The 13,465-nt window shown below is 46.4% G+C and overlaps 2 protein-coding genes across 2 annotated transcripts; one reads left to right on the forward strand and one right to left on the reverse strand.

Moving 5' to 3' along the window:
• Positions 1-267: 267 nt before the first annotated feature.
• Positions 268-8,986, forward strand: PCYOX1 (prenylcysteine oxidase 1). Its single transcript, XM_034430660.3, has 6 exons — positions 268-622; positions 914-1,120; positions 2,030-2,204; positions 3,972-4,183; positions 4,780-4,935; positions 5,854-8,986. Exons 1-6 carry the CDS (start codon positions 532-534, stop codon positions 6,492-6,494), a joined length of 1,482 nt encoding a protein of 493 aa, XP_034286551.2. The 5' UTR covers positions 268-531; the 3' UTR covers positions 6,495-8,986.
• Positions 8,895-12,743, reverse strand: SNRPG (small nuclear ribonucleoprotein polypeptide G). Its single transcript, XM_034430671.3, has 4 exons — positions 12,591-12,743; positions 10,515-10,537; positions 9,534-9,658; positions 8,895-9,059 (listed from the first exon to the last, which is right to left on the reverse strand). Exons 1-4 carry the CDS (start codon positions 12,620-12,622, stop codon positions 9,009-9,011), a joined length of 231 nt encoding a protein of 76 aa, XP_034286562.1. The 5' UTR covers positions 12,623-12,743; the 3' UTR covers positions 8,895-9,008.
• Between the last annotated feature and the right edge of the window lie 722 nt (positions 12,744-13,465).

Below are 13,465 nucleotides of genomic sequence, written 5' to 3' on the forward strand. Positions count from 1 at the left end.
TTAGAGAGCTTACTAATTTTAAAAAAAAGTTTATCCCTGAATTTAGTCCAATTATATTTCAGTTATTTAAAAAGGTTGTATAGCAGTTATTAAAAAGAGAAGGAACTATACGGCAGGCCTCATAATTCATATAAAGGCCAAAGATGAATATTCTGAGTTTGTGTCAAAAATCATTCCGTCTGAATGTGAAAGAAATTCTTTATAATGCAAATCAACAAGACTTAAAGTTACCCCTAGGACCTGCCTGTTTTGTGTGTTTTTGGGTCTATTTGTTGCAAGAAGAGAATATTGCTGAGCAAAGAAAAGGAGAGCCTTGTTTCTGAAGGAAGAAAGTATTCCTCCAAACTCTCTGAGGAGGGAAGCCTCGGTTCTCTCCCACCCAAGGGAAGCCTTGAAGGGCGCTTATGGGCGGGAGGCGGTCCAGCCGCGCCTCCTCAATCTTATCACCAGCGGAACGCCAGGAAACTGGGACCGAGGAAGAGGAGGGGGGGCGGGGCTCTTTCCGGGCCGTCCAGCCGCGCTCCTTCGGCCATGGCTCCGCGGGCGCTGCTGCTGCTGCTGCTCATCTGCTGCGGGGACGCCTCGGGGACGCCGGAGCTGCGCCGCCCGCCCTCACGCATCGGTAGCCGGGCGCGCGGGGCTGGGTGGGTGGGGATCCGGCCCGAAGGCCTCGCTCGCCGGGGACGCCGCCGCCGCCGCCGCTTCCCACGCGGCCTGGCGCCGGGCACGGAGCCGCCTTAGCGTGGCTGCTGGCTGCCGCTGACGGGCCGGCCGAAGCGGCTGGGGCTGGCGCTGGGCCGGGCGGGGACTCGGGCGGCCCTCCCTCGCAGGGCGGTTGTGAGGGGGGGTGGGGAGGTGGGGGGGGTCTCCGGGGGGCCTTTGCGGAAGGAAGCGACGCGGCTGCCTCTTGCAGGGGTGATCGGGGCCGGCATCGGGGGCAGCTCGGCGGCCTATTTCCTGCGCCAGAAGTTCGGGCGAGAGGCGCGGATCGACGTCTTCGAGCGGGGCGAGGTGGGGGGCCGCCTGGCCACCGTCCAGCTGGAAGGCCGGGACTACGAGGCGGGGGGAGCCGTCCTCCACCCGCTCAACCTCCACATGAAGCACTTCGTCAAAGAACTGGGTGAGCCGCCTCGCCTCCCTCCCAAGAAGGCAGGCCTCTGCTTTGGGGGGGCCGGCTGGGGTCTCTCTCTCTCTCTGAGGAAGGGGGCCGTTTGGGGCAGCTGCAAAGGGAAGTCCGCTGACAACTGCTTGGCTGGCTCTCTTGATTTAATTTCCTATTCCCCCCCCCCCGGGGCTTCTCTAATCGTTTCTGCTACCTTAACCATTTGCCTTTGCCCCTTTCTTTTCTGCCAAAACGCTTCTGCTGAGATCCAGAGAGGTGTTTTGGGGCACAGCCTGGCTTTGCATCCACATTCTTAATATGGAACAACTAATAAAAGTGGGCTTTAAGATCCATATTAACTTCAATGATCATACCCTAAATATTCCCTGGCATTCCAGTGATGCCCTTCTAAAACTCTTTGGTTTCTCAGCAATAGGCATTCTTTCATCCAAAGCAGACAAGCTGCCAACTGTATTTCAAATCCAGTAAATCCAGGCCTTCCCTTTGCATCTGGTAACATTTTGTATTTGACAAGGGTTTTTTTCCCTTTCCATGCAAATTTAGATAGATCATTTTGCCATTGCTTGCATTGTACTTCAGTTGTCAAAACAGATATTATCTGAAACAAAAAACATCATTTTAGGCAAAACAATCATTTTTGTCACAGAAATCCCCCCTCTCCCGCTTTTTAGGGTTTTAATTTCTCCCACCTTAATATGTCCTCCTTAATTTCATTCCATGCCTTAGCGTAATTCTCTTGAAAAGATCTGTATTTGTCGCAGTAATAGCCAAGGAGGCATCCTGGTTCTCTCTTGGGCAGTGGGCATGGTTCTTGAGGGCCAGTGGCTGCAGGGAGGACCTCAGAGGCTTGGGGCATTGGGTGGCCTCCTCCCTCTCAAGTTGCCGTCTCTGCCTTTAAATCCACAGGGCTTTCTGTTCCTCAGAGTCAAGATGGGCTCATGGGCATTTACAATGGGGAGGAATTTGTCTTTGAGGAGAGCGGCTGGTATGTCTGGACTCTTCTGAAGCTCTTGTGGCGTTACGGACTCAACCCCCTGCGCATCTACATGTGGGTGGAGGAAGTCCTTGAAAAGTTTATGAGGTGAGCGGCACAAAGCAAAGGACTGCAGGGCGAGGGGAGGGGCTCTCTGGCACAGCCTCTGCATCAAAGGTTTTCCCTCCCCCAAATTCTTATCAACGGGCATGATGGGTGAGGATGATCATGTTACCAAGTTTGATTGAGTTAATGCTCACTGAAAGGCATTTTGCTTTTCCCTGGGCCTTTCTATTTTTGGGAAGCAAGGCCTCTGTCTGCCATGGAAAGAAAAAGACCAGGAAATTGCTTGGCTCTAAAATTGCTGTGTTGCTTTATCATATGATAATTGTGAAGAGGGCCACAGGATGGCTTGGTTTAAATCAATCGGTCAATCAACCAACCAAAAGCTTCATGAATTGTTCCAGATCAGAAAAACAAGTACAGTCAAGGCTGTTCGTACCTGGATGCGTGGCCAAGACTACAGACTAGAGTGGCGAGTCAAAGAACACCCCAAAGAGGAAGCTGGCCACCCCCTTCATAGTTTTAGGGCTATGAAGCCCCCAAGAGCTGAACTTAACTCGGGGGCTTCTTTACCTTTTGAAATCTCAGACACAGCCTGTGGTTGCTCAGAGAAGATTCTAATAGCAAACAGATGAGTACAAAGTAACGAAGCCCCTGAATGTTCAATAAAAGAGGTAGATGCAAAACCAGCTTTGCAGTTAAGGGAAAGACCAACAGCAGATAAAACTGGCAATGGCCTACAAAAAAAAGTTTGGCTGGCAGCCAGCAATTAGATAAATGCCAGTCATCACTTCCTAATACAGTATTTCTCAACCTTAGCAACTTTTAAGATTTCAAAATCCAGAATTCCCCAGCCAGCATGCTAAGAGTTGGAGCCCATGCATCCTAAAAGTTGCTGTGGTTGAAAAATACTGCATTAAAACATGTAATAAGAATTTGCATCTAGGGATTTCCTTAGCGAGGGAGAGAAAGTGCACATTTAGCAGGATTAATGAGCTACAGTGCATTCAGAAAGTATTCAGCCCACTTCACTTTTGTCAATTTTATTATGCCGCAACCAAATTCTACAGTTGTTGAAATACATTTTTTTCTCATTAATCTACACTCAGTACCCCATAATTTTACAGAATTTTAGAAATGTCTGTAAATTTATTTAAAAAAACAACTGAAATATTACTTTGGCATAAGTATTCAGACCATTTGCAACAACACGTGAAATTTATCTGTGGTCTCTCCCATTTCTCTTAATTGTTGCTGACGTTCCTACATCTTGGAGTCGACCTGTGATAAATAGATTGGGCGTGATTTGGAAAGGCGCACACACTCTGTAGAAGGCCTGACAGCTAGCAGTGCGTACTGTTGCAGAGCAAAAGCCATGAGGTCAAAGGAACTGCCTGCAGAGCTCAGGGACAGGATTATTGCAAGGCACAGATCTGGGGGAGGCTACAATAAAACTTCTGCTGCACTGAAAGCTCCTAAAAGCACAGTGGCCTCCATGATTCTCAAATGGAAGAGGTTTGGCACAACCAGGACTCTTCGATATAACAGCCTCTGGTGGATTTCTACTGTCTTCATCATCTGGGGGTGATGGAAGATGAAAGCACCAGCTTGGAGTTGTTATTTGATACTAGCAAAGGGTAATAAACGGCAGCTCTGATTTAGTTTTCTTCAAAAATAAGACAGAAACATCAACTCAAAATAGTTCAGATATTCGTTATTGAGAGCATATGTTGTCCCACTGCTTGATATATTTTGCACTGTTGCAAGATCCTTAGCCTGTTCGCCCCTTCCCCCACCCTCTTTTCTGTCCAGGATCTATCGGTACCAGTCGCACGACTACGCCTTTAGCAGCCCTGAGAACCTGCTCCATGCCCTTGGAGGGGCGGACTTCCTTCACATGTTGAACCACACCATCGATGAGTCCCTGCAAAAGGCCAGATTTTCTCAGGCATTCATCAACGAGATGGTCACTCCTGTCATGCGAGTCAACTATGGGCAAAGTGCCAGCATCAACGGCTTCGTAGGTAAGTGGTGCTTGTTCATTCCTAAGTAGCAAATTTAGGGTTGCACCACTGGACATCCACTTGTGCTTCTTGTACAACTTGCTCCACTTTTGAAAAAACTGGCCAAGAAAACTGCAGCAACATGTCCAGATAGTCTCTGAGAATCAGACAGGATTGAACAAAAGAAGGAAAAATGGGCCAAGACCCTCAGGCATATATTTTGAGGAGCTTTTGTTTCTGGATGTCCCTGTACCAAAAAAATGAATGGGGGAAACATCCCCCCCCCCAAACAGACAGGACTTTGCATACTTCTTTGAAAGGTAGCAAACGACAGAGCCAGTTGAAAATGGAACATCGCACTTACTTCCCTTCTTGCATTATAGGATGGCTGGCTTTGTACATTATCCAATAAGCCATAGTGGTTTGATTGTTCATAAGTAAGCCATAAACACAAGCGTCCAGTGGTTGGGTTCACCTATTTTCTAAAGCCATAATGCAGTTTTTAAATTTTTGGCTTAGTTTTATTTCTAACCCTGTCACTGAATCACTTTAGCCTCAGCTACTGTCTTGTTTAGGTGCATCTGACCATTTGTTTCTTGGACTTTGTTTCTTTGCAGGAGCTGTATCTTTGGCCGGAGCGAGTGGAGGACTTTGGTCGGTAGAAGGAGGCAATAAGTTGGTGTGTACAGGCCTCCTGTATGCTTCCAAAGCCCAGCTTATTTCTGGTCCCGTTATCTCCATAGAAGCAAAAACAAGGCCGAAGACCCGTGCAGGTGTGGTTGCCTCATATTTAATTATTTATTTCATATTTGCAAAATATGAGATGCGTTTATCAAGCGTGAAAGTTGTGCAAGATTGAAAAAAGAAGTGGGCAATCTGTTGCCCTCCACAAGTTTGGGTCTGCCACTTCCCCAACTCCTTGTCTTTGGCCACAAGAGCTGGAGTTGATGGGCTTCTGCAGTCTTAAGATGGCAAGTCCAGTGTCATTGCTAGGAAAAGAGATGGCACTGGACGTTGGGGCTTTGCTGCAGGCGAGCTCCTCATTTTTTAAAAAATTAGATCATTTTAAATTCCGCCTAAATTGGGTGGGGGTCTCATCAGCAGAGACCCCATGAACAGGGTGGTTGTGGAAAGCTCCTTCCCAGAGCCAAAACTCAGAAGCAGAAGCCCCAGATTGGAAGAGAGGTGGGGAAGAGGAAGCTGTGTGATGACTAAGACAGAGAGGCCTGAGGTGTGTGTTGCCGTCCCTCAAACACAACATGGAGGGAATTACACTCCTTCCTTTCAAACCACCCTGGATTGTTGGGAAGAATTTTCATCAGAGACCAGGTGGTTGAAGAGCAAACTCCCTCTTTGGCTGTCAGCATCTGCCATTTTGGAGATGATGAAACTTGACAGGCAGGACACCTGATTCAGTCACTGCTTCAGAGAGAAATGAGCCCTGGGACCAATTATACTGATGGTGGTCACGGCATGGAGAAAGTTATTCCAAGGGGTGTCTTGAGTGTGGCTGGAGAGGGAAACAGAGTATCTTGACAATCGTGCAGCTCTGGCATTCTGCTCTCTGAAAAAAGGTAACTTGCCAGCACAAAAATGCCTACCCTGTCCTCTTTCACATTGGGAAAACACCCCCAAAATCTCTCTCAGTAACGTCAAAACTGCTGTTTTAATTTCTTTTGGTTGTTTCAAAGGTGGTCTGACAAAGCAATATGAGGTTACCTACAACTCTACGTCTGGAGTAACATCAGGTGTCTACGACATCCTCCTCATCGCTACTCCTTTGCAGCGCCAAATCGCCAACATAACTTTCCGCAACTTCGACCCACAGATCCCCGAGTTCTCTAGTCCCTACCACCAGACGGTGGCAACGTTTGTCCACGGGCACATCAATGCTTCTTTTTTTGGCTATCGGGATCCTTCTCGGTTCAACCTGCAGGCCATTTTCACGATGGAAGATCCCCATCTGTTCATCAGCAGCCTTGGGATGGTTTCTCCGGTGAAGGACAAACACCTGGGCCCTCCTGTCTGGAAAGTGTTCTCCCATCAGCTGCTGACCGATGAGCAACTGAAGCTGCTTTTCTCATCCTATGACTTGGTGGAAGCACGGAAATGGTTGGCCTACCCACACTACAGCCCCCCTCAGAAGTGCCCACCTTTCGTTCTCCACAACCACCTGTATTACGTCAATGCCATAGAATGGGCAGCCAGCGCCATGGAGATGAGCGCAATCTCTGCCAAAAATGCGGCCCTCTTGGCTCACCATCATTGGTACAATAAGATGGATAGGATTGATCAAGAGGATTTGCATGAGCGACTCAAGACAGAGCTTTGACTTGGCATGACAAGGATTGGGGGGAGGCATCGAGGAGTATGGGAAACTTGCGATGTATCTTGGGTGTTGGGTATGAGTGCCCAAAATGTCTGAGCTTTGAAATGCTCCATTTGCAGCCCAAAATGTTAAGCTTCAAATATCTTTGCTAGGCAGCAACTAGGGCAGTTTTAAGCTCAGAACATTCCTACAAGGGCCAAAATATTTTTGGTGAGGTAAGAAAGGGTTTGAAAATGTTTCAAGCTTCTGTTTGCAACCATCACTGTTGATCCTACTTTGGTACTCCAAGGAAAGAGGTTTAAAGGGAATTCTTGGCAACAGTCTTTTAAAAACTACTGTACTTTCTGGACTTCTTTTGCAAATCACATGACTTGTTATAAGTAATTCTTTGGGGCACAAGAAAAACCTTGAATAAAGCCTTCAGGCATTTTACATAGCAGTGTTCCTTAAAACCACTGGATAAAGTTGTCAAGAGACTTCATGTACTTAGTTTTGCAGACAATGACTCCCAACAATTCATTACTTTTGATCGGAAGATAGTTTTACATTTCTGGAAGCCATCAGTATAGGGAATGACGCAGAAGAAAATGAATATGCTTGATTTGAATCGCTGAATTGGGCTGTTCAAATAACTGAAGTGCTTCCCTTTAAAATTCATATTTTAAAAGCTTTTAGTATAGTTATGCAAATAAGGACTTGTAAGAGGAGAATTCAGCTGCTCCAGGCATTGAAATTATGAGGTATCAGTTCTGAATAAGCCCCTTCTTTTTTTGAAGGAGAAGGAAATTGGACATTAAGGATTGCTTTTGACAAACTTTCCACACACAAGTAGCAGACCAACCGAGCGTTGAGCCATTTGGTTGACAGGAATTGGTACTGGCTTGTTGCCTGAACTCCTTGCTGTGGGCAGAGGGACCAGCCCAAAGTCCCCCAGCCGGCTTTCGTGTCAGGACTGGAACTCACAGTCCCCTGGTTTCTGGCCTGATGCCTTCACCACTAGACCAAACTTCATATTAAAAAATATAGTGTGAGGGGTGGGTGGGAATAAAGTATTTATAAAACGGAGAGAAGGATTAATCAAAATTATCTTATTGTTATAACAATTATGCTTATTCAGGCAGTCAGGAAAATTGTACTGGCAAGCGGGTTTTCTTTTACCTAAAAGCAGTGGGAAAAAACATACCTCCACTGCCACGTGCGTGGTTCTGTGAACTGCTGATGCCATCCACTTGTAACTGCGTTAGGCAGAGAACTGGGTAGCAGCAATTTATAGGTAACAGATTAGGTATACTTTCTAACTTTATTAAAAGTGGGGGAAACACATTCTTGTGGTGCTGTTGTGCCTTTTTTACAAATGTGCGGCTAAGGATCTGCAATTGAGAATTCTAGAAAGATGTCACACCGATACAGAGGGTTATATTATGGGAGGGCCAGATCCTCAGTTGTTGAGCAAAGTGGTCATTAAGCAAGACACCCAAGTGATCACTTTGCTCAATCAACACAATCCTGGCTCTAATTAGCTGCAATCATTAAGTGATTATACAGGTTGTCAAGCGGACAGAGGAAGAGCTACCTGATAAAAGAAGGGCAGGTAGCCCGCCTGCCTCTCCCCCGATGCATGGAAGGGAACTCGTATGCTGACAGCCACAGAGACAAGCTGGGCTCCCAAAGAGCTGAGCTGTTCCTTCAGTCTGCCACAAAAGTTCCATCTCTGTGCACAAGACAGAACGGTTTTGGTCGGCTGCAGAGATCGGACCTTCAGTGACCTCCGTTTCCTTCGCAGGAGTGCCTCTCCCTTCCATGCACCAAGGGGAGGTCCTCTGCAGAAACAGAGTTCAGATCTTTGGGAGGCGACTCAAACCGAATGTCCTTCCAGCAGGCAGCCCTTTCGCTCCCAAAGAACTGCCTGCCGGGAGAGAACTGCCCTCCCTTTCCTGGCAGTGTGCAACTTTCCCAGCCAGCTTCCCCACTGACTTTCTGAGGAAGCTGGCAGAGACGACTGCAAGTGGCAATCACATGATTGTGGGGTGCTTGGTTACGATTGTGTGACCAGGTTGCCGACACCCAGATTGCAATCACACGACTGGAGCAAAACATTTTATGACAGCCCCTTTTCAAGTTGTAATTTCAAAATGATGGTTTAACAAGTGGTCATAAGTCAAGAACTTCTCAAAAGCCATAAAGCAGGATCTTAAATGTACAGAATGCTGGCTTATCACCATTGCCAGCATAAGTTCATCTCTCATTCAACTTGTTTGGAATTGTTTTGTTCACTTGTTGAAGTATGTTCCAAGTATGTGGAACACTAATATTATCCTATCTCCGTTCCTGTACATGGGTATTATGTACAATTTTTCAAATTTCATATATTCCCGAATTAATTTTTCAAAGTTGTTAAGCAAATTATACCAATTTTTAAGAATTTATTTTTTAAAAAAATGTAAACATGGAATGCTCCTGTAGAACCAACAATAATAAAAATTGCCCACGCTGTAGTAAGAGCCAGTACTTCATTTTTTATACTCGTTCCAGGGCTTCTAGCATAATGATGCTGTTTCCTCGTATTACCTAGAAATCAGAACAAATAATTAGCATACCTAAGAATGAAGAAAAAAAAATAAGTTTCAAGATGGCTAAAGGCAGTTGATATGGAGAACTGTTCTACAACTGTAATCCAGAAAGATCCACGATGGATTGCTTAGTCTTTCATGGGAGTATTTTTGCTCCACTGGGATACCATTTGTTGAATGTTTCTGGTGTCCCCAATCTGAGAGTATTGACAAAGGTACTAGTTCTTAAGTGTCAAAAGTGCCTGAAGGAGAATTTGAAAGTTCTGACCTAAATCATAAAATGCAAATGATAATTGCTTCCTTACTGCTAGAATCAACACAAGTTGATTTATACTGCAACTCTATTTATTCAGTTCTTGAACATAAAAGAGTATATATTGTACTGTGCCATGACAGAATGCAACAGCTTAACATTCCCTTCCCTGGCAAAATAGTTTCAACAGTTCTTATAACTTAATTCATTTTTGCTTACCACCATCCCTATGTTGTTCTGTTGTCCACCAGGTGCCATTTCCACACACTCATCTATCACCAAATTCATGAACGGATCAAAACCTCTTAATATCCCTTGAACATGCCGACCTCCATTTAGTTTTACTGCAAAGAACAGACACAGCAAGTTACAACTAAGGCGTGAGAAATTAGCACATAAGGCTTCCAACAGTTTTTGTTAAATCACAATTCTTTTAAACCAAAGTTGTATTCAGTGAACAAATAAGCCCCAGGAGCCACGTTCACTATCTCCTTCACTGTTAAGAGTTACATGTATACTTACCACAAGCTAAAGGCAAGTATGAAACAACACTAGTAGCTGAATGTCATTTGCTATTTCGTGCAGAGGTTCAACAGTAACTCATAAAACAGACCACATTCACTGAGACTGTGCAAATACTCATGGACTTTTTCCTGCTGTTCATTCCCTCCTCTGGTGAACTGAAGCATCCATTCTAAGATGATCTCTTCAGCAGCATTAACAGAGTCAATACAAGTACTGTGTATTTCTGTAATTCTTTGCATACAATGCAACTCCTCCCCCTCTTTGAGTTGGGCTTGTTTCTTTTCAACAATTTATATCCTTCTAGTTGTGTATTCCAATAATGGGTTCCATCCTACTAGACACACTGAGCTCCTTCAGCCTTTCGTCATATGATTTAGCCTCCAGACTATCACCTTTGTTGTTCTCTGCATTTTTGCATTATGGTGACCAGAATTGGACACAGATACAGAGAAACACATATAGGGAGACTAAACCATTAATTATGTAAATCAATACAAAATTAATGAAACATTTAGCGCGTAAAAGACCAATATTTGGACAAGTACTGAAACAGATGCAACAAATAAAGAAAAGAAGTGAGCACATCGCAGGAAAATTATTTAGTTTGTATAGTTGTATAGTTTGTATAGTTTTTTCCTTGCAAAATGGAATCTTCAAAACAATCAGTTCACTTACATGATAGCTTCTTGTCCATAAATCTGAAAAATCAAAAGAGAGGAAATAAGCCTCATGCAAGTCAAGTTCATAATAAAGAAAAATTAACTGGTTTCATCTCAACAGAAGAAATGTGCAGTTTCACAGCCCTTAAAAAGATAATACACCTGCTAGCCTCACAAGGCTCTTATAGGGCGGCCGTTTAGTGTGAGGCTATGATTTTTCTCTCTCAACTTCATGTTGCTTTAACTCTGCAGTTGTAAGCCTCTCTCCATATTGGGCAGCAATATGGCAGCAACAAATCAAGAGGTTCACTGTCAACGGGAAAAGGCTGCATGCCCACTCATACCTACCCTAGTTTTCAACCCAATACCCCATTTTCTTAAACGTCTAAAAGGTATGTTTGCATGAATTATATTTATCAAGATTTATTGCATTAAAAATTAAAATTGATGGATTCAGTGCTGCTACCACTTCTCACAATTATTTGATAGGATTTTAATATTGTATTACATTTTAAAATAGACTGGCAAATAATTTTGATTTCTCAGTGCCCCTCAGAGGGTCTTGAAGGGCACCAAGGAGTCCTAGGACCACCCTTTACGAAACCCTGCCTTAAGCAATCTTACAAAGCTGCTGTCCTTTCTCTTCATAACCTGGCCTTGTGTACGTCTTGTCCATTTCCTGTCTGAGGAATGGGAAATTCCAAAGTTTTGAGCCTAGGATGGTGCAAGAACAGTCAACGCGCAGAAAGGAACACTAGGAAGTTGCTCTCAGGAAAGACTGTCCCTTTCCAAGAACAGGAACAAATGTGCAGCTTCCTTTAAACTCAGGGCCCCGAAGAAGAGTTTTACCAATGGGCATGGGGATGGGTTGTTTTGTGGGATTACCTTGGCTGGGAGATTTATATATTTTATGTTGGACTGAATTATAGTCTTATCTATCAATCATATTTATACGATGTGTGTGTGTCTGGCCAGTGAATAATAAAAAAATCACAAAAAACTATCAAAAACATTCTGCAGTTAAAAACAACAATTAGGATTACTACTACTAGTAGAGAGAGTCTACACTTAGGGAAGAAAACCCAAATGCACTGGTACAAAATGAGCTCAGCAGCAGTAACTGTGGAGGGATCTTGCTGCCCTAGTGGGTAACCACTTAATATGGGCCAGCCATGTGCTGCAGCTGCCAAAAAAGTGAACGCAGTCCAGGGCTGCATCAACAGAGGGATGGCATCAAGATCACATGACGTGATCCTATTGCTTTATATTGCACTTAGTGAGGCCACGCTTGGAACCCTGAGACCACTTCTGGTTAGGATACTCAAAAGGTGTTGAGTCTCTAGAAAGAGTGCAGAGAACAGCAACGAAGATGATTGGGTGACAGTCACAGTGAAGAGGGGGCCAACCTATCCTACAAAGCACCTGAAGGCAGGACAAGGAGCAGTGGGTGGAAACTAATCAAGGAGAGAAGCAATTTGGAATTACGGAGAAACTTCCCGACAGTCAGGACAATTAACCAGCGGAACAGCTTGCCACCAGAGGTTGTGGGTGCTCCATCACTGGAAGCTTTCAAGAAGAGACTGGACAGCCACTTGTCTGAAACGGAATGGGGTCTCCTGCTTGAACGGGGGGGGGCTGGACTAGAAGACCTCCAAGGCCCCTTCCAAGTCGGTTGTGCTGAAGAATCAATCAGCCGGGGGAAGGAGCGTCTCTGGACGAACAGAGGTTTTAAAAGGCTGACGAAGAAAGCCGCCCACCGCCAGCCAAGATCGGCTTCTGCCGGAGGGGGACCCTGGCGAAGCCCATTTTCCGCCCCCTCCCAGGCCGAGAGGCTCGAGCGCTTGAGGGAGGGGCGGGGGCGAAGGGGGGCCTGCAGGCCCAGAAGGAATGGGCACGTGGGTCGAGGAAGGCCCCTCTAGGGAAGTGGCTCTATGGCCACACGCCGCGCAGTGCATGACGGGCCGAAGAGTGGCCTTAGGACGGGCTCCCGCCGCCCGCTAGGCCCTTCCGCTCGCTTCTCTGGCCGCCGCGCCACCGCCCCGCGGTGCCTCCGTGTGGAGCGCCCCGACGCTGCCCCGCGGCCCGCACTCACTTCTTCAGCTCCGGCGGGTGCGCTTTGCTCATCCTGCCTCCTCCAAGACGACCGCCTCGCGAAGCGTCTGCCGGCCGTCTCTGCTCGCGGTGGCACGTCACCACGGCGCGCACTTAACCGCCCAATCACCAGGCGGCGCAGGCGCAGGCGCAACCCCAACGGCCGGCCGAGCCGACTAACGCGGAGTCCGCCCAAAGGCTCAGGAATGGCGGGGCCATCCGGTCGTATCGACCAATCACCGAGCGCACCGCCTTCTTTTTAAGCCGTGCGGTGGCGCCCGCGTCTCCCGCGCCACGTGCCTCTGCGGACCCCCCCCCCCCGGCTTTTCCTCACGCGCAGGGAGGCGGCTCCCTCGGAGACCGTCTCCCAGCAGGCAGGGCCGCGTTTCTTTCCCTCCTCTGGAAAGGGCCAGAAACGACCGCCAGTTATCCGGTGCGGAGCCTGCTCCTTGGCGAGAACCAGAGAATCCAGGATGGGAAAGCCAAAGTAATGGGGCTGCTCTCCCATTAGTGGGAAAGGACGGACACCGGCTGGCTTCCCTCAGGCTAAACGAAGCTTTAAAAATGCATCAATTAAAGCAAGTCACTTCCCTCCGTCCACAAACCCAAAATAAATTCTTGTCTACACAATAACAGACATAAGAAAAATGTTGAGGCAAAAGAAATGCACTGAAACACTTGGGACCCAATGGGGGGGTTGCCTGCCCCCCACCACCACCTTTGCTCTCTGTTCTTCACCCATCCATCCTTTTATATTGATGTATTTTTATTTTTTCATTGTTTAGTTCATATTTTTATTTTACATGTGGTATGTACACACCCAATCAGATTATGCTATATTCATTCAATTATTTGCTGTTCTAACCCTGCCTAACC

This window comes from Pantherophis guttatus, chromosome 9 (genome assembly GCF_059756535.1).
Source record: "Pantherophis guttatus breed Tessera chromosome 9, ASM5975653v1, whole genome shotgun sequence".
Classification (NCBI taxonomy): domain Eukaryota; kingdom Metazoa; phylum Chordata; class Lepidosauria; order Squamata; family Colubridae; genus Pantherophis; species Pantherophis guttatus.